The sequence below is a fragment of the Urocampus carinirostris genome, chromosome 11 (genome assembly GCF_059441175.1).
Source record: "Urocampus carinirostris isolate Australia breed hairy pipefish chromosome 11, RoL_Ucar_1.0, whole genome shotgun sequence".
NCBI lineage: Eukaryota > Metazoa > Chordata > Actinopteri > Syngnathiformes > Syngnathidae > Urocampus > Urocampus carinirostris.
This window is the reverse complement of record NC_142359.1, coordinates 31,291,999-31,315,739: the sequence shown is the minus strand read 5'-3', so window position 1 is coordinate 31,315,739 and position 23,741 is coordinate 31,291,999. Positions and strand designations below refer to the sequence as shown.

The following is a 23,741-nucleotide window of genomic DNA, read 5'->3' as shown; positions in this document are numbered from 1 at the left end:
CACGGACCTATTCTGAAAATAGCTCACCAGTGTTGGGTCATTGTGATTTTCTGGTGATTTTTCTTTTAGGGGTTGACTGAGTATTTAACCCTATTTCCCATAATTAACCTGGTAACAACATAGAAACAACATAGTTAAAATACGATCGGTTACCAATACATATCAAACTGGGTGCCTTTGCGCTAATTAGTCACAAATAGCTTTCAGTTTGAAAAAGGTTTGAGACCCCAGCGCTAAATAAAACACACTGTCCCTTTAAAAGCCACTAGATTAATATGCTAATTGTTTCGTGGTCCGTTGAATTGACAACAGAATTGCTATTTCGGTCAAGGAGACACACATTGATAGTTATAACAGCAATAATTAAGACACTTCAATGCGTCCAAGGACCAAGGACTCTACAAAAGGATAATTGTTTGAAAATCGAAATTACATCTATTGCAACTTTTTTAGGTGTACAGGACCAATCAGTGCGCCGGAGAGTTTGTGGTCACCTTTCCTCGAGCCTATCACAGTGGATTCAACCAGGGTTACAATTTCGCAGAGGCTGTTAACTTTTGCACGGCCGACTGGGTAAATATTCCTTTAGATAGATAGATAGATAGATAGATACTTTAGATACTTTATTCATCTTTTGCACGGCCGACTGGGTAAATATTCCTTTATTCATAACAACATAAAAAAATCATTCTCAACAATTCCTTGCCCTCTGTAGTTACCCATGGGTCGCCAGTGCGTAGCTCACTACCGCCGCCTTCGCCGCTACTGCGTTTTCTCGCACGACGAGCTGCTGTGCAAGATGGCCGCCGATCCGGAGAGCCTGGATGTGGAGCTGGCCGCGGCTGTTGTCAAGGAGATGGTGGAAGTGACCGAAGAAGAGACTCGGCTCAGAAACGCGATCAAAGAAATGGTAAAGTTTTCCTTCTAGCTGATGCTTGTCCCGAACAGTGTTTCTAAAAGCCAATGGGCACAGTGATTTTTTTTTCATAAAGGATCTTTGAACTCAGTTGAGCATTGTCAAAACACACTTGATAGAGAAAATAATCTACTTTAAAATGTTTTAAGGTGGTGTCCGTAATTTCAAAATATTCTTCCTTGCTGACACCATCTTCTGACTGAAATCATCATTGCAGCTCCTTTGGTTGCATGTGCAAGTATGTGAAAATCTTAGGAGGGCTCGAATAAATTCTTCCTTTTTCATCTTTTTGGGGGATTTCAGTTGGCATTTTGACTTTATTGGAAACCTTCCTATCACCCTTCTCCACACAGCTCCCTGCCTCCTTCCCCCAAGCGTAATGCACTTTGTGGCCGGAAACCCAATGTAAAAGTAAGATAAAAGGAAATAGGCGCTGTGGGGAAAAAAAAATAAAGGTTCTTTGAACTCAAATATTAAATTTTAAACTTTTCGAAGACACGTCAAACTATGCACCCCAACTTTAGGGACATCTCTCAGGATGCACCCGACCTTTATACAGTCTAACCTTGAATATGCAAAATCTCCAATGTTGCTCTCAATTTTCCACATAATCTTTTTTTAAAATAATATAACCACTCAGCCTTATTTATATAGTTGCCCACAGAGTGCTTTAGAAATCACAAAAATCAAGGCAAAAAATATAATCCTAAGTTATTGGCTATAAATGTTAACAATCACAAATCAATGACATGATTAAAAAAAATCAAAAAGTAGAATAAGTGTCCATAAACTGATTCAAATTTAAATTATTACCATCCTAAGACAAAAAGCAGTTTAAAAAAAAAAAAGATTAATTTTACTTTTGAGAAGCTCAACTACCTTTTTGTAAGAAATCCTCTAAATCTGTAGTATCTAAATAAGCAATATTAAAATTGTTGAGGGGGAAAAAAGTAAAGTGGCCAAGCAATAAGGAATGTATTTAGTCATTGCACTTCGAAATATCATACAGTGGGACCTCGCTACTTTGCGGTTCCACATTCGCAGGTTCAGAGCTTCGCGGGTCTAAAAAAATAAAATAATAAAATAAAATAATACATATTTTTTTAATTCTTTTTTTTGTTTTAAGCATTTTTGAAGGGGCGTCGCTACTTGGCGGATTTTCACTTTTCGCAGTTGGTTTTGGTCTCCATTGACCGCGATAACCGAGGGATTTCTGTACTTTTTATTATCAAGTAAAGCTAGGGAATTTTGAAAGATTTACTAATGCAGTAATTTATTAATTAGTACAATATTTTTCAAAACCAAAACCTAATTATGATCTAATTCTTTATCCATCTTCTACACTTTAACATCAAACAAAGTCTCCTCATTTAGCAATTTTTAAAAATACATAATGCTACGTTGCAATGTACTTTGCAATGATCAATTGATCAAATGTAGCAAGAGCATTTGCAATTGGGAAAATCAAAGCTATAATAATCGGGGGGAAGTATCAATAAAAAAATTCACAAGGAGGACTCAACTGCAATGCACTTCAAAGTGTTCAGCACAATCATATTTTGGGTGAATAATATGGACTTACTTCCCTTTGCCTGCAGGGGGTGCTATCCACTGAGCAGGAAGTTTTTGAGCTGGTACCCGATGATGAGCGCCAGTGTCACAGGTGCAAAACAACATGCTTCCTGTCTGCGCTCACCTGCTCTTGCTGTCCTGAGCGCCTGGTTTGTCTCCACCATGCGGAAGGTCTCTGCGACTGTCCTCCCGACAACAAGTGTCTCAGGTAACTTCTGCATTCTACTTCCCCCTTATTAAGTAAAGTTTAAGTAAAGCTTTTCATCTTCAGATATCGCTATGATCTGGAGGAGTTTCCAGCCATGCTTTATGGGGTGAAGAATAGAGCGCAGTCTTACGATACTTGGGCAAAAAGGATCAATGAGGCTTTGGTTGCAGACCAGAAGAACAAGAAAGGTTTTGTTTTTACTTACAATTTGCAGCCACAGTGTGGGAAATCATTTGTGAGGAAATTCAAGCGATATCATATTGAGAATAATTTTAATCGTTATATTTTACTTTATCTTCCTGGATATTGTTGTCATGCAAATACAATTCTTTGTTGTAAGCATATTTGTTAACACGATAATTTTTTTCTCTCTAAGATCTAATTGAGCTCAAGGTTTTGCTTGAGGATGCAGAGGAAAGGAAATACCCAGAAAATTCTCTATTACGTCGCCTTAGAGAAATGGTAAAAGAGGCCGAGACTTGTTCCTCTGTGGCCCAGATGTTGCTGAGCCGCAAGCAGAGACACAGGTAGGTTCACTTCCATGCACACAAGCGAGATAATTACCATATATACTCAAATATAAGCCTACATCGCGTAGCAGCCAACCCCCTACAATTTGTTCACTACTATACTCTGTTCCTAGGTTAAATATGGTGCATTAGTGCCATTTGCTGGTCTTTTAACAGCAGGTTTTGTGTGCTTTTTTGCTACCTATGACACACTATGTTATTTTAAAGTTCTTAAATTTGGCTTATATGCAAGGAACATGTTTTCTGAACTATGAGATTTATCAGGTTAAATGGCGCAACTCCCACACTGTGAAACATTTTAAACAACAATATTGGACATGACACTCCAGGGTAATTATTTAATAAAGATTTAGATAGATAGATATTTTATTAATCGCCGTAGGGAAATTCATACTTCCAGCAGTATCCTTGTGTTAAAAAATAAGATAATAAAATAAAAGATAGAGAATACAGAAATACCCAATATAACATGTTGATAAAGAGCATCTAAGAGAAACAAAAGATTTGAAAAAACTAAAAGAATAAAGTCAGGAAAAAAAACATTTTCCAACTTAGTGCTTAAAGACTGGCCTAAATTATAACATTCTTTGCACTATTGTTGCATCGCAACAATAGTGCAAATAAAATATGTACCATATCTGTGCATTGATTGATCAGTCAAAATCTATCGCTCATCACAATTGCAAAAATTGGATGCAATGGGAATCAAGCTTGGATTGTGACAGGGAGAGTGCCTGATCCTATCCGATAGACTATTGGGGATACAGATGACACATGACAAGGCATTGCGTTAGTCATGGTACCACGTTGTTGATGTTATTACTGGATCAGGCTGTAAGAATATTGTCAGACATTCAACCGGTTTGTGGTACAGAAAATGCTGGACCACGACATACAGTATTGTATCAGCGTCTTGAAAAGATTCTGAACTAAATGAAGAGTATAGTAGTGTGGGGAAGTAATTCCGTTGTCCTGAAAGATATGAATAAACTCTTGGCTGTACATTTTCAACAACCTTTGTTACTTACAATGCAATAAAGCTACCATCATCTGGTGAAGTGATTTAGAAAAATTCTCTTTTATTTACTTTAGGTACAAATTTGTTTTGTATAACGGTAAACATTACTGGAGGGCCTCATATTATTATTTTATGACAGAGGTCAGTAAAAATGTAATCACGGACCATAATTGGCCCCTGGGCCGGACCCAGGTCGTGCATGGTTTAAGCTAAGTAAAACAAAAATTGTTACCGTTTTTCATTTGGAATCACTTTCTTTTTTCTGATTTGTCTTAACATTTGTTTCTGGTACCGCAACTAAAAATAGCCTTTGAACCCCATTCCAACCATTGTTATGCAATTTTGGTCAGAGATAAATATTGACTGATCAATAAATGCACAAATATGTTAATATGCATTTTCAATTTATTTCCCTACACAAGGCACACTGACTGGATTATAAGGTGCACATTAAAATTTTTGGCCAATTTGGGGGTTTTGGTTGCGCCTTTTAGTCCGCAAAGTATGGTAATATGGTATGTGTCTAAGGTGTAATAAGTGGTTGTTTTAACACCAACAGCAGCCGCTTGCGTTCTGAGAACAGTCGGACTCGCAGCAAGCTGACTGTAGACGAGCTCAAGGCCTTTGTGGAGCAGCTGTACAGGTTGCCCTGCATCATCAGCCATGCCAAACAAGTGAAGGTTGGTCCTTGTTTCTAGCCGTCAAAAGTTGAAGCTTTGCAAATCCAATGTTTGACATCACACACATACTTTAAAGGAATTACTTGAGAATGTGGAAGACTTCCACGAGCGAGCCCAGATCGCACTGGCAGACGAGCTGCCCGATTCCTCAAAGCTGCAGGCCCTCTTGGACCTTGGTAGTGGCCTCGATGTGGAGCTGCCTGAGCTTCCTCGTCTAAAACAGGAGCTGCAGCAAGCCCGCTGGCTTGATGAGGTTGGTATCAAAATTCATGTAATAATGGCGTCCTTGAAAAATAAAGTACTGCATATTCACCATACAAGCTTTTTAGAAATATTGGTAAATATTTTCAAATGTTTTTGTAATAAGTATATGGTTCTGTTTCTTATTAAAAAAATGGTCGCAGACTAAAATGATTGAATGATATTATCGATAATTCCCTAAACTGTGGCATATCTAGTGTCATTTAAAGCCACCAGGTGAAAATTAAAACTTCCCGAAGGATTTGGAAAAGTTGCTAAAATAGTGACCACTTTTGCTTTTTTGATCTTGTAAGCATGGTATTTAATTAAATGCTGCATCTCAGCGACAGGATTTTATTTCATTCGAAATAATTTCAACATGCTATACGAAGCGGATACCTGGGATGCACAGCTTGTCATATCCGGAAAGACTACAAAGACTGAACTTGGACTTTTTGGAGCTCCGTAGAATTCGATTTGATTTAATTTTTGTGTTCAAAGTACTGCATGGAATGATCGATGTGCCTTTTGATCAATTTTTTGAGTTCTGTCGTGTTGATGGTTTACGTGGTCACAGATATAAGTTACGGGTGCCTAGACCTACCAGCAACTTGCACGGAAACTTTATTTCTTTCAGGATACCAAAAATTTGGAATTTTTTGCCTGACCGAGTTATTAGTGCAAATACGGTACAAACCTTTAAGCAAAGGTTGGCAGAAACACATCTGTCAAATTTCCTTAGGGGAGGGGGCGTAAGGTGACCATATTTGGCCATGCTCACTCTCAGCATTAGTTTTTCTTTTTGTGTCATGTTTTGATTAATGTATCCAACAATACCTTCAATAAACATTTCATTTCATTTCATGCTTTTTATTACACCCTAAATAGTCCGGTTAGAAAATTAAGTGATGAAATGAGGGCTGTGTTCCAAGTGGGACCCCTGATAAGGCAAAATCTGTGTAGCAACCTTTATTTTTTCACAATCATTATGCAAATAAATACTATTATACACTGACACCAAATAATTTTTTTTTACTGGCTCTAGCATTTGTTTAACATAAGTGTTTTACAATTGTTTTTTAATTATTTTACAAATCACTTCTGTACCGCCAAATGATAATAAGCGGGGAAACTGTTTAGCCAATCAGAATGCAGAACTCAATGAACAATGCAAATCCATGAAGTAGCGAATCCGTTTAAAGTAAATTGCGTTCTAGCGAGAGAGTACTGTAATCCTTTTTTATGTATTCAGCTTTTTTCACTGTTATATAATTTAGTATAAAAGATAAATTTCCCATTTTCTTTGATTTTTCTTTTCAATCTAAAAAGTTGTACGTAAAATAAGCTAAATTGTCTGTCAGTGGAACAAGAATTGTTCTAACATAAAGGGGAAAAACATCCCAAAAACTTTTAGGGGTGTGCATATTTATAAAATTGTGGTACTAAGATTATAATCTGTAAAAAAAATGAATATATCTAAATAAAAAGGCCATGGATCTAAAGGTTCAGCACTTTGATACTGTGAATTATCCAAAGTCCCCGCGACCCTAATGAGGATAAGCGGTATGGCTGATGAGATGAGATGAATTATCCAAAGTCTCCAAGGGACATCTTTCTTATTAAAGGGATAGTTTGTATAATTTGACCACTAGCTATAGCTGTATTATGTAGTGCAACTGAAAATGAGTGCTCAAAAGCATAAAGAATACAAACTCACCGTGACCAAAATGCACTACTTTACTTATCATTTTTTTGCCTACCCTATTTAAGGTTTTTGGGTACCCATAACAGCAAGATGGTTATATTATATAAGATCATCATTAAGTCAGCTCCCTTTAGGTCAGGTGAAAATGAATGCTAAATTATCAGCCTAAAGTTATTTTTAAAGAATGCTTGTTAATATGATAGTTCATTTATTTTTGCTTATAATTTAATTAATGTAATTTTTTTATTGAATTAAATGTTTTACCTAGGAGGCGCTAAATAACACACACTGTCCCTTTAAGGTGCGCATGACCTTAATGGAGCCCCAACACGTCACCTTGGAGCTGATGAAGAGGCTAATTGATTCCGGGGTAGGCCTGGCTCCCCATCACGCCGTTGAAAGAGCAATGACTGAGCTGCAAGAGATCCTCACGGTTTCTGAAAAATGGGAGGACAAAGCCCGTGCTTGCTTACAAGCTAGGTATTTTTTCACACAGAAATAACTTTTTGCACACAAATTGTACAATGTCGCTTGCTAAGTCATTTATGCTGATGTGTCAAAGGCCTCGACATAGCATGTTGACCTTGGAAAGTATTGTGCTAGAGGCAGGGAACATTCCAGCCTACTTACCTAATATCTTGGCTTTACGAGAGGCCCTGCAGAAAGCCAAAGATTGGACTTCAAAGGTGGATGCTATTCAGGTACAGAAAATATTCTTGCCCAGAGTTTCCCAAATAAATCAACACGTTTTTGTTTTTCTTATTTTTATAGTATCTTACCAAACAAACCAAAATGGTACCAAATACAACTTTGTTTCCCACCTGCAGAGTGGGAGCAGCTTTGCTTACTTGGAGCAGCTGGAGAGCCTTCTGGCACGGGGTCGTTCCATCCCGGTCCGTCTCGATCCGCTGGCACAAGTGGAGTCTCAGGTGGCCTCGGCGCGAGCCTGGAGGGAGAGGACTGGCCGCACCTTTTTGAAAAAGAACTCTACATACACACTACTCCAGGTGAGAGTCACTCTGATTGTATTTTAGATCGTTTATTATGATTATAATTTTTAAAGAGAGCCCTGTCCATAAAACGAAAACAATTTTGCACAGAAGAGTGGGCCAAAAAACAGTGTTTCTAAACGCTCATTAACAATTATCGTAAACGTTTGATTTCTCGTATCACTGCCAAAAGTGGCCCAACTTTCTGTTACATTCAGGGGGATATTGTTTTTTCCACATAGGGCCAGATAGTTAAAAAAAATGTCTTAATAGATGGAAGGGAATCAAAATTTAAAAACTGCATTTTGTATTTCCTTAGGTTGTCCCTGTGCAATATTAAGATTGGTTTAATGATCCGAAACCTTTGCGAGTGATAATTATGCAAAAAAAAAAACACAAATCAGAAAGGGGCAAATACTTTTTAATGACACTGCATATCTAATAATAATAATAATAATCTATACACTCTGCAGGGTCTTTGAGGGTGCATGGGAGTTTGCCTGCCCGGTCTACATGTGTTTTGTGGACTTGGAGAAGGCATCTGACCGTGTTCCTCGGGAGGCCCTGTGGGGGGTGCTTCGGGAGTATGGGGTACCGCAGAATCTTATCCGGGCTGTGCGGTCCCTGTATGCCCGGTGCCAGAGTCTGGTCCGCATTGCCGGCAGTAAGTCTGATTCGTTCCCGGTGAGGGTTGGGCTCTGCCAGGGCTGCCCTTTGTCACCGATTCTGTTCATAACTTTGATGGACAGAATTTCTAGGCGTAGCCTTGGTGGGGATGGAGTCCGGTTTGGGGGCCTCAGCATTGCGTCACTGCTTTTTGCAGATGACGTGGTGCTGTTGGCTTCCTCAGGCCGTGATCTTCAGCTCTCGCTGGAGCGATTCGCAGCAGAGTGTGAAGCGGCCGGGATGAGGATCAGCACCTCCAAGTCCGAGGCCATGGTACTCAGTCGGAAAAGGGTGGTATGCTCCCTCCGGGTCGGGGAGGAGGTCTTCCCCCTAGTGGAGGAGTTCAAGTATCTTGGGGTCTTGTTCACGAGTGAGGGTACGATGGAACGGGAGATCAACAGACGGGTCGGTGCAGTGTCTGCCGTTATTTGGACCCTTGGATCCGTCGTGGTGAAGAGAGAGCTAAGCCGAAAGGCAAAGCTCTCGATCTACCGGTCCGATCTACGTTTCTACCCTCACCTATGGTCATGAACTTTGGGTCATGGCCGAAAGAACACGATCAAGTGGCCGAAATGAGTTACCTCCGCAGGGTGGCTGGGTTCTCCCTTAGAGATAAGGTGAGAAGCTCAGTCATCCGGGAGGGACTCTGTGTAGAGCCACTGCTCCTCCGTGTTGAGAGGAGCCTGTTGAGGTGGCTCGGGCATCTGATAAGGATGCCTCCTGGACGCCTCCCTCGGTAGGTGTTCCGTGCATGTCCCACCGGCAGGAGGCCCCAGGGGCGACCCAGGACACGTTGGAGAGACTGTCTCTCGGCTGGCTTGGGAATGCCTCGGGGTCCCGTCGGATGAGCTGGAGGAGGTGGCTGGGGATAGGGACGTCTGGGCTTCCCTTTTAAGGCTGCTGCCCCCGCGACCCGACCTTCAATTTTGATATTTTTATTATGTATCTGACACTAACACAAATTTGGTTGATTAGTAAATCATTTTTTAAATAAAATGAACAGGATGTCAGAGTAACTTTATGCAAAATACTTCAATAGAAGAAAAGCGAAGGAACAGAATCAGTTTTTAGATATCCATCCATCAATCATCTTCCGCTTATCCGAGGTCGGGTCGCGGCTGATTGCCTCCATGCCACGCCGGATTGATGCAGTGCATCAATGGACATTTTCAAATGTTTGATTTAGTTTTGCTGTTATAAAATTATTTTTTTTACTTGGTCTGAGGAAGTATTCTAATATTTTGAGATAGGATTTTTGAGTTTTTTTCAGCTGTAAGCCAAAATCAGCAATATTCAAATAATAAAAGGCTTGAAATAGTTCAGTTGATGTGTAATGAATCCAGAATGTATGACATTTTTGTTTTTTTAATTGCATTACAGAAAATAAAGAACTTTACCACAATATTCTAATTTTCTGAGACAGTCCAGTAGTTCTGCTTGCATGCTACATTTACCAATTTGTGAGCCAAGGTTTCGTTCTGAAATCAACTAAACGTTTTACTTTGATTCAACCCAAATATAGTAATTATTTTATTATGAGAAACATAAAAAAGTGACAATTTAAACTGCTGAATAAATTACACATCAAGGGGTTTTCATCTAAAAAAAATTTTTTTTAATGGTGGTTCAACAAAAATATAGGAACTTTCTAAAATGTCTAATGTTGGTTTCAAATCAGATCAGGGGATGTTGTAGTGGTGCTCTGTGCAGCCTTTTGCGACTTTTTGGGATTAAGGGCTATACACATAAGTGAGAATATACTTGTGTGGGATGTACCGTATTTTCCGCACTATAAGGCGCACATAAAATCAGATTTAAAAAAAAAAAAAAGCTGACTATGCACCTTATAATCTGGTGTGCCTTATATATGGATCAATATTGAATTACAAGGTCTTGCAACTAAGAGAAGCAGCCACTGACTCCATTTTTCGTGTAGAAGAAGTGCGCTGTGCATACTGGGAAATATTAAACAACGATTCTCTTTTATTTGTGCGTTTGTATAAAGACCCTGAAATGGCTCCTATTAAGAGACACGCTTACAACGCAGAGCTTAAACTCAAGGCGATTAGTCACGCAGTAGAACACGGCAATAGAGCAGCAGCGAGAGAGTTCAACATTAATGAATCGAACACGAGAGTGGCTCGAGCCGGCAGAATTAAGAGTCCCCCTGGGAACTCGCTAACTGAACAATTGTTCCATGGGTGAATTATGTAAAACCCACTACAACATTTTACAGTTATTATGTTATTGCTTTACTGTTATTGTTTTGCACTTGTTATTTTTGCACATTACGAGTGTCACTATATTGTGATTGCACTAACGTTTTTATTTACCATAACAGTATCAGACGTTTTTTTGCATGTTGACTAAATGGAGGAAAAGTAAAATGTTATGCCTTGATGTTGTTCAAAGATGTTAAAGATGTGTCACGAAAATGCTTTACCTCAGAAAAAATAATTAAACAGCTGTTTATTTATTTTGGGAGTGAATGGAGTTGTGGAAAGCTTGTTTGTTATCAATTAAGTTTGACTGACCTATCTGACTGTTTTGTTGACATTCTCTTTAGCGCGGCACCATCCAGAGGTTGCATAACGTAACTACATCCTCTACTGTAGTCAAGTCAAGTCACATTTATTTACCGTAAATAGCCCTTAATCACAAAAATGTCTCGAAGGACTGCACAGGATTACAATTACAAAATTGCACAATTACCTGATCTTAAACCAGCATGCACTTATAGCGCCTTATAATGGGGTGCGTCTTATGTATGGCAAAAGTTTTAAAATATATCATTCATTGAAGGTGCGCCTTATAGAGCGGAAAATACGGTACATTTATTTCAAAATGTTGTTAATAAAAATAATTCTCCTGTTATTTCCCTGTAATGATACCCGATACGTATGACATTTGAAGGTTCTCAGTCCTCGCGTGGACATCGGCGTGTACGGCAACAGCAAGAGCAAGCGGAAAAGAGTGAGGGAGCTTATGGAGAAGGAACGAGGAGGCTTTGACCCCGACTCATTGACTGACCTGGACGAGGACTTGGAGGAGGCACGTGACCCGTCCGCAGTTGTGGCCACCTTCAAAGCCAAAGAGCAGAAAGAGGTGGAGGCCATTCACTCCCTGCGCGCCGCCAACTTGGCCAAGATGGCCATGGCCGACAGGATCGAGGAAGTCAAGTTCTGCCTCTGTCGGAAGACGGCCAGTGGCTTCATGCTGCAGTGCGAGCTGTGCAAGGATTGGTTCCATGGAGTCTGTGTGCCTCTGCCCAAGACAGGAACTCAGAAGAAGCTTGGCGCTGGTTGGCAGAGCAATAGCAAGGACTCCAAATTTCTCTGCCCGCTTTGCCAGCGCTCCAGGCGGCCGCGGTTGGAGACTATCCTGTCTCTGCTGGTGTCGCTGCAGAAGCTTCCAGTCAGGTTACCAGAAGGGGAGGCCCTCCAGTGTTTAACTGAGAGGGCAATGAGCTGGCAGGTATGCACTTCAAATTTTGACTTTCTTTTTAATGGAGCCCTTGGGTCAAAATAGTTTTTAAATGATGCATCGTGATAAATTTGTAGTTCAGTTGACACCTTACAATAAGTAGAGGAGACATCAATGGATTTTGAACTTGCAAGTCGAACAGGAGAGGTCCCAACCTTCAGATAAGAAATTTAAACCTGCTCCAAAAGGTCCCCCCTGACCCCTTTCTTTTTGTTAAATCTCATCCGCCCTAAAGGGTGGGGATAATCAAAGAACAGCAAAATTTTTGGCCAACAAGGACAATGCTTTAAACACTGCATAATAGTCAAAATAACGAACAACAGGGAGTTTTAATTGTCAAAATAACTAGCAGGCATCTATTGCAATCTCCTTTGCACTTGTCCAACATTTAAAACGGACTAGAATTATCACATCTATATATGTTTACTTTATATTAAACTTACTGTGCACTCCAGAAAATTCCCTGTTCACACATAATTTACTTAGTTGTTAAGAAATCATGCTCATTTAAACTTTCATGTTCCCATTTTTCAATACAATTAACTCTTCTGGTATGACAGGCTCAGACCCCACTTCTCCCTTAGGCCATCAATAACCCTAAACAAGCGCACAAGACTGAAAAACTTTCTCATGCCTATGTATAGGAAATTAGTATTCACATTTTATGTCTCGTCTCCTATTTTGGAAATAGGTTGCTGCTGTTGTCATCGCACTAATATTTCATTCCACCATTGTTCTGGTTCATATACAACTTACGCCAGTCCCTTGTAAATTTTTGTCTATTTATTCTACAATCTTCACTACATTGTTAACAATGACAAGAAGACAATTCTATTCAATCCATCCATCTTTTATCTGTTCTGCTTATCCTCAGTATGCTGCTGGAGCCTATCCCCGCTATCTTGTGGCAGTAGGCAGGGGACACCCTTGAATGATTGCCAACCAGTCTCAGTGCACACAGAAACGTACAACTCACACGCCCATTCACACCTAGGGACAACTTAGACCGGCCTATTAACCTGAAATGCATGTACAGTGGGACCTCGGTTATCGCGGTTAATGGGGACCAAAACCATCCGCGATATATGTGAAAATCCGCGAAGTAGCGGCGCACCTTCCAAAAAATATATATATATCATTTTTTAGACCCGGTTAATGGGGACCAAAACCACCCGCTAAAAGTGAAAATCTGCGAAGTAGCGACGCCCTTTCAAAAAACAAAAAAAATCTCATCTCATTATCTGCACGGCTTATCCTTATTAGGGTCGCGGGGGGGCTGGAGCCCATCCCAGCCATCTCCGGGCAGTGGGCAGGGGACACCCTGGACTGGTTGCCAGCCAATCGCAGCTGCAAATCACATTAGTTCGCAGCTAGCTGCGTTCTTCATCGACGCACGAGCCGAGTGATCCACCGCTAAGAGTCGTACAGCTGAGCGATTTTATGTCCGCCCAGGACGATCAGAGATAAATTCACGACAGGGTTCTTATTTGCGCCGCACCGCGGGTGCCGTTCGGTCGCTGCTGCGAGCAAGCCCCTAACCCGCGGCGCGGGTACTTTCGGGCGCGATACGCACGACACCGACACAGTTACGGGGGTCCCGCGCACGTTCGCCGCCTTTCGCCCGCCGCACGCGGACGGCCGCCTGTCGTCGCGCCGCGCTACTGGGGTCGTCGGACGAGCAAGCTCCCCCCAGTTACGGGGTAGCCCGATCACGCCCGCCGCCTTTTCTCGCGTCGCGCCGTGTGGCGCCGCATCCGCCAAACTCGCTCTGTCGCGCGGCCCGGGAGTGACCCCCCCGTCCCTTTTGAAAAAAATTTTTGGGAAAAAAAAAAACATTACTTTGCAGGATTACAATTTTATTTAAAACTTAGAAGTCGCAAGTTTTCTCTTTTTATTCTTTTCCTCATTCGCATGAGCCTTGTTTGCATTCGTTATGTCTGGTCGGGCTGCCGTCTCTTTGCCGTGTCATTCATTCCACAGCCATGCAGCACACTCAAGACCCTGCCCCCTCCACCCGGTGCCTGACTACAAAACATGACTATATGACCAAAAATGCTGCAAAACTAACAGAAAAGTGCCATGTATTTAAAGTGCAACTAACAATACAACATCAACAAACAAGTATGAACAAATTAAATAACGTAAAATTAAATTATTGCAAGTTAATGCCTGAGAGCATGGGACCTCTTCTACTGTATCCTTTTAAGCATCCATTCATTCTTTTAATGCACTCATTTACATGTGTTTTACATCCACATGTATATAATGCACTCATAGATGAATTTTGTCTATCATAATTTCAATTACTGACACTAGACAGAGCAAGATGAGAAGAAATCCTAGAGTGTGTTGGAAATTTGGAAAGAGAAAACTGCGTGTTTAAAACAATATTGGGTTCTTGATGTGCTCTTAATCTGAACTAAAACAAAGCATGTCTTCTCTGCCATGTGAAAGAGAAAGTATTTTTGCTCAATACACTATACTATGTGGTTAAAATGAAACTACCTGAACTTGGTTCCCTCTGTTTCTTTTTCAAGATTTGATTGATCGTTTATCTTAAACAAAATTATTAAACTTAGTTTATGTTCAGTTTATTTTGTCTTTAATTGGCATATTTGGTATTGGAGTAGCCCTGCGACTGGCTGGCAACCAGTTCAGGGTGTCCCCTGCCCACTGCCCAAAGATAGCTGGGATGGGCTCCAGCGCCCCCCGACCCTACTGAGGATAAGCGGTGCAGATAATGGATGGATTGTATTGGAGTAATTCAAAAGTAATCAAGCCACATTCCTGCAATATTATGGTATTCGTATTACGTTACTGGTCATATTTTTCAGCAGGTAATTAGTAACCATATTGGATTACATTTCGAAAGTAACCCTCCCAACCCTGTAGATAACTAATAATCAACTTTAATAACAGGACCGGGCACGACGAGCTCTTGCCACGGAGGAACTGTCGTCCGCCCTCGCAAAGCTGTCAGTTTTGAGTCAGCGCATGGTGGAGCAAGCTGCACGGGAAAAGACAGAGAAGATCATCAACGCCGAACTGCAGAAAGCTGCAGCCAACCCCGAATTGCAGGTAGAGGGTTTATTCTGTTTATATGGGAATGTTGCAGAATTTCCACTTCACATGACACTTATTTCCTTCTCTTAAAGTATAAAGTTAGTAGAAATATGCTGCCATCTACTCTGGAGCCGCATGCTGCTTTTTGGCACCCCCTAGTCGTTCCCTGGCCCTTTTTCCAAAATGTTTGATGATGGAAAATTATACTGTTTCTGTTGGAAGACAAACATGACTGACAGAAACATTTTAGCCAATGAATTTCAAATGGATAAAGCAGAGATAAAAACTCTTTATATACAGTCCTGTGTTACCTTTCTTATATAAAGACTTATATTAGGCTTTTATTTTTTTGCCGCTCCAAACACATGTTTTGGGGAGTATTTTTGTCGAATACGGCTAGTTGTACATTTTGGGTTGCCAACCCCTGGCTAAATAGTTCATAAAAGATTAGTTATTGGTGAAAAATTAAAATCATGTTTACTGGCGCGCTATGCAGTACTTATGTCTGTTATAATAATGTTTGAAATTTTGTAAAGATGTTGCTCTTTGATTTCAATTTATTAAAGTACTTCATTGTATAATCATTGAAAAATAAAGATTTCTTCTTTTCAGATTTCACCTATCACAGGTTTTTGGGGAATTGAACCCTAGCGATGAGCGAATGAAGGATTATTGTACTACCTCATGAACAGATAATTAGCATATAAAAAGAAATAAAAACACAATCTGCTGCCACCCATCGGTATGAATGAATGTTACAGTTGGTCACTAGAGGAAAGATACTGAACAATGTTGGGCCTTTTTGCAAAGATGATATCGAATGATGTCCTGCAGTACACTAGACCAAATCTCACATCACCCGAGTGTGACCCCACAATCTAGTTTAAAAACACAGATTTAGTAAATATTAAAAAGTAGGAAGTTTATTGAGACCCTTACCCCCACTTAGGGCCACATCCAGACCTTCCAGCAGTCAGGCTTCAGCAGAACCACTTCACCTCGCCAGTGTGTGGACTATGACGACGAGGAGACAGACTCCGATGAGGACATTCGGGAGACGTATGGTTACAACACCAAGGTGAAAATGGGAAGAAAAACACAAATGTACGTAGTCTTTTGCACCACCCAAATCTGAAGATTCCTCCTTCTGTATTTCCAGGACCCAGGAGAAGTGAAACCTTACCTCTTTTGCGACGACGAAATCCCAGTTAAGTCAGAAGAGGTCGTCAGTCACATGTGGCCTACTGCGACGCCCTCTTTCTGCGCTGAGCACGCCTACTCCTCAGCTTCCAAGTCCATTGTACAAAGTAAGATTTCTCAAATGAATACTTGTGGTGACAGGAATCACTAAAGAGGTATAGTTTATCCTCCAGATGTAGGAACGCCAAGGAAACAACCCAGGAAGACACCTCTGGTACCTCGCAGTTTGGAGCCACCCGTGCTTGAGTTGTCTCCTCAGGCCAAAGCTCAACTTGAGGAGCTGATGATGTTGGGTGACCTGCTTGAGGTTTCACTGGATGAGACTCAGCACATCTGGAGGATCCTGCAGGCCACGCATCCTCCGCTAGAAGAGAGATTCTTGCAGGTAATGGAGGTAGGCACTGTTTTAGCGTTTATTTATTTTATATAGTTAAACATTTTTTACATTTTAATGTATTTATGTTATACTAATTTTTTGGAATGTTTTTTTTTATTTTATTTTAGTGTCCAATCGTCTTTTCTTTATTTCATATTTTACATCTTTCCTTCCTACTTTCTTTCTTGCTTCTTTTCTTTCTTTTTCTTTCATTTCTGTCTGTCTATCTGTATTTTTTGTTCTCTAATTCAGATACTAAGTTACTTTTTGGATGAAGTAGTGAGTAATTATAATTACTTTTAGAAAGTAACTAACACAACACTGGTGCCTTTTATATCCTACTCTCTCCCTCATTCTTTCTCTCTTACTCTTTCAATCTTTCTTTTTCTTTCTCTCTCACTCTCATTATTTCCTTCTTTTCTTCTCTTTCCCTCTTTCCTTCATTTTCCTTCTCTGATGACATAAAAGTGCTACCAAATACTAGGAATCTTCCAGAGTTGACTATGCCAGTTTATAGCATATTTCCAAACACTCATTTTCTATGAAAAATAGGAAACCTTAAAAAGATAAAAAATATCCAATGCTCATTTTTGTATTGAAATTTTTGATTTTTTCTTGGTTATTTATGGAGCATTTGTCATTGCAAGTCATTTTTATTTGTACAGCCCTTCATCACAAGAAGTCTCAAAGGGCTACAATCTACCCTCATGCAATAACAGCAGGATTGATGTGCGGTTTCTTCTTCTTGTCTAAGAACTTTAGACTTAAAAATGTCACTCTTATACACTGCTAGCCAAACAATTAAAAAATGTGAAGATTCCCTTTATCCATTCTGAAATCTTATTTTTATAGTTTGGCAGCTCTGTGATAAGTTATTTTAGAAATGCATATCAAACTGGGAGTTCTATGCGCTAAACCATTAAAAAAAGTATCTCCTCCGCTTCAAAAATGTTGGCAACCCCTTATTTAAAGGGTTTAATCTACTCCATTCTTTTTCACAGCCTGATGATGGTCCAATGGAGAAATATTTGAAAATCAAGATCAAAGACTCGGAGAAAAAGAGAAAGCGGAAATTGGAGCGAGCCGATCACCATCACCACCATCATCACCACCACCACATGCTGATGTCCTCCCCTGGTGGAGGTGGGGCGCCAACGGCCGTGCGACCCAACAAGTCTAAGGAACTAAAACGGACAGGCCTGGAGCTCGGCCTCGCCGGTAAACCCAAAAAGAAGAAGCTGAAGCTCGGACTTGATAAGAACCGAGAGATGAAGCAGCTAGCCAAGCGTTTAGCCAAGGAAGAGAAGGAGAGGAAGCGAAAGGAAAAAGCGGCCGCCAAGGCGGAAGCCATCAGAGAAGGCTTGGATAAGAGGAAGGAGAAGAAGATTCTCGATATTCCCACTAAGTACGAGTGGTCTGGTGCAGAGGACTCCAATGACGAGAACGCCGTGTGCGCTGCCAAGAATTGCCAAAGACCATGTAAAGACAAGGTGCGTATGCTCTTTTCAACGTTGTTGAGAATTACTAAATAACAGTCAGCTTATATCTTCTAAAAAAGGGGTGTCAGTATCATTTTAGCTCAGGGGTCACTCTATATTTGTATACTGAAGCCATATCTTCCTAGTGGAAGGTGGTCAAAAACACACTCTCATTCACCAAACCTTCTTTCCTTTTCGTTCTTCCTAAGCTGCCTCTGAACCTTAGCCATCAGCAAGTTGCTGTGCCTTGCAACCCTTCATCAGCAGAGAGGCCTGACAGCATACACTACAGGGAGTGCAGAATTATTAGGCAAGTTGTATTTTTGAGGATTAATTTTATTATTGAACAACAACCATGTTCTTAATGAACCCAAAAGTCTCATTAATATCAAAGCTGAATATTTTGGAAGTTGGAGTGGGGCTTTTTTAGTTTTAGCTATTTTAGGAGGATATCTGTGTGTGCAGGTGACTATTACTGTGCATAATTATTAGGCAACTTAACAAAAAACAAATGTATACCCATTTCAATTATTTATTTTCATCAGGGAAACCAATATAACAGCTCAACATTCACAAATATACATTTCTGACATTCAAAAACAAAACAAAAACAAATCAGTGACCAATATAGCCACCTTTCTTTGCAAGGACACTCAAAAGCCTGCCATCCATGGATTCTGTCAGTGCTTTGATCTGTTCACGATCAACATTGCGTGCAGCAGCAACCACAGCCTCCCAGACACTGTTCAGAGAGGTGTACTGTTTTCCCTCCTTGTAAATCTCACATTTGATGAGGGACCACAGGTTCTCTATGGGGTTCAGATCAGGTGAACAAGGAGGCCATGTCATTAGTTTTTCTTCTTTTAGACCCTTTCTTGCCAGCCACGCTGTGGAGTACTTGGATGCGTGTGATGGAGCGTTGTCCTGCATGAAAATCATGTTTTTCTTGAAGGATGCGGACTTCTTCCTGTACCACTGCTTGAAGAAGGTGTCGTCCAGAAACTGGCAGTAGGACTGGGAGTTGAGCTTGAGTCCATCCTCAACCCGAAAAGGCCCAACAAGCTCATCTTTGATGATACCAGCCCATACCAGTACCCCACCTCCACCTTGCTGGCGTCTGAGGCGGACTGGAGCTCTCTGCCCTTTACCGATCCAGCCACGGGCCCATCCATCTGGCCCATCAAGACTCACTCTCATTTCATCAGTACATAAAACCTTAGAAAAATCCGTCTTGAGATTTTTCTTGGCCCAGTCTTGACGTTTCAGCTTGTGTGTCTTGTTCAGTGGTGGTCGTTTTTCAGCCTTTCTTACCTTGGCCATGTCTCTGAGTATTGCACACCTTGTGCTTTTGGGCACTCCAGTGATGTTGCAGCTCTGAAATATGGCAAAACTGGTGGCAAGTGGCATCTTGGCAGCTGTACGCTTGACTTTTCTCAGTTCACGGGCAGTTATTTTGCGCCTTGGTTTTTCTACACGCTTCTTGCGACCCTGTTGACTATTTTGAATGTAACGCTTGATTGTTCGATGATCACGCTTCAGAAGCTTGGCAATTTTAAGAGTGCTGCATCCCTCTGCAAGATATCTCACTATTTTTGACTTTTCAGAGCCTGTCAAGTCCCTCTTCTGACCCATTTTGCCAAAGGAAAGGAAGTTGCCTAATAATTATGCACACCTGATATAGGGTGTTGATGTCATTAGACCACACCCCTTCTCATTACAGAGATGCACATCACCTGATATGCTTAATTGGTAGTAGGCTTTCGAGCCTATACAGCTTGGAGTAAGACAACATGCATAAAGAGGATGATGTGGTCAAAATACTCATTTGCCTAATAATTCTGCACTCCCTGTAGTTTACTCCCTCTGCATCATATGGTTTGATCCCACCAGAGCTTTTTGTTGACAAGATGGCCTTTAGAGAAACTCATCTTTGAAAGATATTTGCGCGTGTGTAGTGAAGGTTTGTCATGCTGTTTTACGTATGTGTACAATTTAGACCACACCGTCATTGACACACAGGCAGAAAAGGGGCGTCAAGACTATTTAGCATAACAGAATGTAGAACACAATGCAGGATGAAAATGCAAACTGATGACAAAAATAGCGCACAAACACTATTATAAGGATGAATTATTCAAATTATTGATTTAAGGATTAGAAGTCCTTTTCTGCTTTTTATTTATTTAAATTAAATTGTTCAGCTGCATTTGGGCTCTTCACTGCTAGATTTCATATCTATCATAGAAGGGAGCCAAAGCTTCTTTCAACTTTTGCAACGACACTGCGCTGTTGTATTCCGATCTTGTATTTTTTCAATTCAGATGCTAACCGATAATATCCTGGGGATAATAATTGTAGTATTGTTAGTAGCAAATATCACTGTTAAACGAAACATCCACACATCAGTCCTATCATATTACAATAAATGTCAGGTCAGTGAATTATATTTGAAGTAAAATAACATTGGGATGGGGTTTCCTAATATGTTTTGTGGCTGATAAATTGTAGTCAGCAAATACAGTAACAGTAGTTGGTTTGCTTTGGGCGTGGCACCTGGCTTTGGCAACATCCAGTGGACATTTTCAAAACTGCTGCTTTTTGTTTGACACTCTGCGGCTCATTTTTCTCTTATGCTTCTCTCGGCATTGTCATTGGCTGTAAGTGTGACACCCCTGTCATATCTGAAATATTTACCTTATTTTTCAGACTATATGTTGCAGTTGTTTTCATAGTTTATACTCTGGTGCAACTTATTTATGAATTTATTAACACATTACTATATAATTTTACATGTCTTTTTCTCACTTGATCTTAGGTGTGAAATTATTAACAGATTATTATGTACACTTCATAAGTTATTTTCATACCAAACCTTGTGTGAAATCGCTAAGCAGCTCCCGTGTTATTTTCGATTGTTCTCGGTTGTTCTCAGCTCAGGGATGCTGCTGGAAATGTGAATTTCCCTTCGGGGATGAACAAAGTATCTATCTATCTATCTATCTATCTAACACATCATTACATGATTTCACATGATATTTTCACACTCAATTGATGTCGCTCTAGACCTGTTGATCATTTCAACTTTGTCGGTAACTAAAAAAAAACTGAGAAGAGCTGAACAAAAATGGCATCAAAAAGAAAATCATTTTCTGCAGATTGTATGCTGTAAGTAGTGAAATATGCGGTCGAAAATTGTAATCAGACAGCAGAAAGAAACTTATAGTGCTCTCTAAGGACAGCTGAGGAACCTGCAGACGTGTTCTCTAAATATCTGGTTCATTGTGATTTACTAATAAGATATTTTTGTTTGTGGTTTACAGAGTCTGATCTACCTTCCTTCCAATAATTAACCTTGTAATATGACAAGTTGTTATTTAAGAAATGCATTACTATGCTGTTGCCGTTACTGATGATCAAAAGCGGTGCATTACTCTGAACAAATTGAGGAAACTACCAGGTGTAGTGCGACTACTCTGGCCGTTGGTTCAGGTTCGAGATTTTTTTTTGTCAGGCAAGTATTGGACACGAAAGGGCCAAAGCTTTTTGACTGCTAAGCAAAGCTGCACTACACTTAAGCTGGTTTGTTCACTCTTGGTTCAAGTGTATTTTGTGTTGAAGGACAAGCTATCTGACGCGAGGTTTGCGAAGTTTCTGCTTTACCGATACAATCACTATTTGAGAAGTGGTGGGAGAGTCTGGTTGGCCGGATAAATGATGGAAGAAGTACAGAATGTCTGATCAGTCTCAGGTTGTTAGATTTAAGCTGCACTGTCAAACACACTTTCTTGTATGTTGTATTGTTGAACTGTGAAGTACAGTATTGATGTCTACTCGACCAGGTTTCTGACTTTAGATTAAGATTCATGCTACAAAGTGAAATCACTTCATATTGTTTTACTATCGACTTTTATTGTGAAGAAAATATTTTAAGTGTAGTTGCCAATGTCTACTTGAACAGTTGTCTCATGTTGTGAGAGTTAAATTAAATTTGTTAAACTTACTTTATATTTTTTTACTGCTGATTGTTATTTCATTATTTTGTTTACTTTTTATTTTTGTTGCACTTGAGGTATAGGATAAATCTAAATAAATAACAAAACAACCTGTCCTAATACTGTCAAATACTGCTCAGAAAATTTCAATTTTTGGACACACAACAACTTCTTTTTAAATTTACAGAAATACTTACTTTCCCTGGTAACTAGTTAGAAGTCCCTTTCATATAGAGTAATTCAGATATTAAGTTACTTTTTGGATGAAGTAGTTAGTATAATTACTTTTTGAATGTACAAAACTGGTGCCTTTGGTGCTAATTAGTAAGAAATGGTAGCTTTCAGTTTTAAAATGGGTGGAGACCCTTGTTGTAGAGAATAACACATAACAAATTAACGGACATTGTCATGGTGGACTTTGCACAATGCATCATGAAGCTAGTCTTTTAAGTTAACTACTGGAAATATTTCAGTGGCCAATCAGTGCTGTGAACTTTGGTAGGCTTGCTACGTGGGCGGAGCTATCTTGAAAAACACTTAGTTAGGATCATGTTCTTTGTAGTTGTAATTCTCAATAAGTCATTTTAGGTTATTTATTATTATTTTTACAGGCACACACAGAAGAAAAACTTCTATTGACCTGAAAACCTTGTTTATCTTAAGTATTATTTTTCTTGATTAATTTGCAACTTGTTTTGTTAGTAAATTAATAAAATACTCTTTAGAATATTGTTGGTTGGATCCCTTAATCACTAGGGTCGTATGGACACCATTTCCTGTGGTGTGTTTTGTGCAAGTACAGCCTAGTGGCGCCCATCCCTCTCCAGGCCAATATATGTTTCCACCCGGTCACGAAAAAAATCTATAATTTTACTCCGCAATTTTTTTTTGCAACATTTCAATCTTGTTTCTGTAGTCAAATAACTTTAACAATAATCCCAGAAATATTGAGCTGATGGTTGATAATTTTGCGTTAGAATTTCATACTAAAATCAGAAAAAATACTTTGCACGACGAATTACCTTATTTTAATTATAAAGTTTTGTTATTTTCTTTCAAATAGAAAATTTAAAAAAAGTAAATTTTGTCTAGCAATGTAAATTTTGGTCAATATATTTTTACATCATGCATTTGCATTTTAATGTTGTCGTGAAATTAGGAAATACTTTAGCAGAATTACAATATTTTTAACAAAAACAACTTAAGAGGACATTGTGTTATTCAGAGCCTGCTAGTAGTAAGAAAAAACTATTCATTACAAAAAACCCTGATTGATTTGAATAATGAGCAAAAATACATGAATTCTCATTTATCATGCATTTTTTTAAATTCTTGCGGGTCAAGAATTTTTTATTTTACAAAACATAAAGCTTTTCTAAAGAGATCTGGCATGATTGTCCGTCATCTGACTTCTAAGGGTACCCCAAAAAGTCTTGTGAAAGGCTGGGCAAATAAATGAAGAAAATGGTCACTTTGAGTTGCCGTAGTTTGTTTTTTTCTTTGTGCATTTTAGCCTTTGTTGTCTGTTGACTGCTTATCTTCTGAATGTTTGTGTCCTGATTGGTAAGAAAAGGAGGTGCAATTTCCCCAAAGTAAATGTTTTCAACTTGCTGAAATGTATTTTA

At 39.7% G+C, this 23,741-nt stretch overlaps 1 protein-coding gene across 3 annotated transcripts in view; it reads left to right on the top strand.

Annotated features, from left to right (window-relative positions):
• The window catches only part of kdm5a (lysine demethylase 5A), a 34,639-nt gene that overhangs the window by 8,274 nt on the left and 2,624 nt on the right, over positions 1 to 23,741 (top strand). Inside the window, exons 12-28 of one of the 3 annotated variants that reach the window (XM_088347100.1) lie at positions 454 to 573; positions 716 to 910; positions 2,515 to 2,696; positions 2,760 to 2,884; positions 3,073 to 3,223; positions 4,804 to 4,924; positions 5,001 to 5,177; positions 7,171 to 7,349; positions 7,432 to 7,570; positions 7,697 to 7,876; positions 11,438 to 11,998; positions 14,927 to 15,085; positions 16,020 to 16,148; positions 16,230 to 16,377; positions 16,444 to 16,664; positions 17,648 to 18,136; positions 18,334 to 18,434. In XM_088347100.1, coding sequence (XP_088203226.1) covers positions 454 to 573; positions 716 to 910; positions 2,515 to 2,696; positions 2,760 to 2,884; positions 3,073 to 3,223; positions 4,804 to 4,924; positions 5,001 to 5,177; positions 7,171 to 7,349; positions 7,432 to 7,570; positions 7,697 to 7,876; positions 11,438 to 11,998; positions 14,927 to 15,085; positions 16,020 to 16,148; positions 16,230 to 16,377; positions 16,444 to 16,664; positions 17,648 to 18,136; positions 18,334 to 18,434 — 3,377 coding nt within the window. The remainder of the gene's footprint in view (positions 1 to 453; positions 574 to 715; positions 911 to 2,514; positions 2,697 to 2,759; positions 2,885 to 3,072; positions 3,224 to 4,803; positions 4,925 to 5,000; positions 5,178 to 7,170; positions 7,350 to 7,431; positions 7,571 to 7,696; positions 7,877 to 11,437; positions 11,999 to 14,926; positions 15,086 to 16,019; positions 16,149 to 16,229; positions 16,378 to 16,443; positions 16,665 to 17,647; positions 18,137 to 18,333; positions 18,435 to 23,741) is intronic. The other 2 variants (XM_088347099.1, XM_088347097.1) reach the window with 2 other exon arrangements.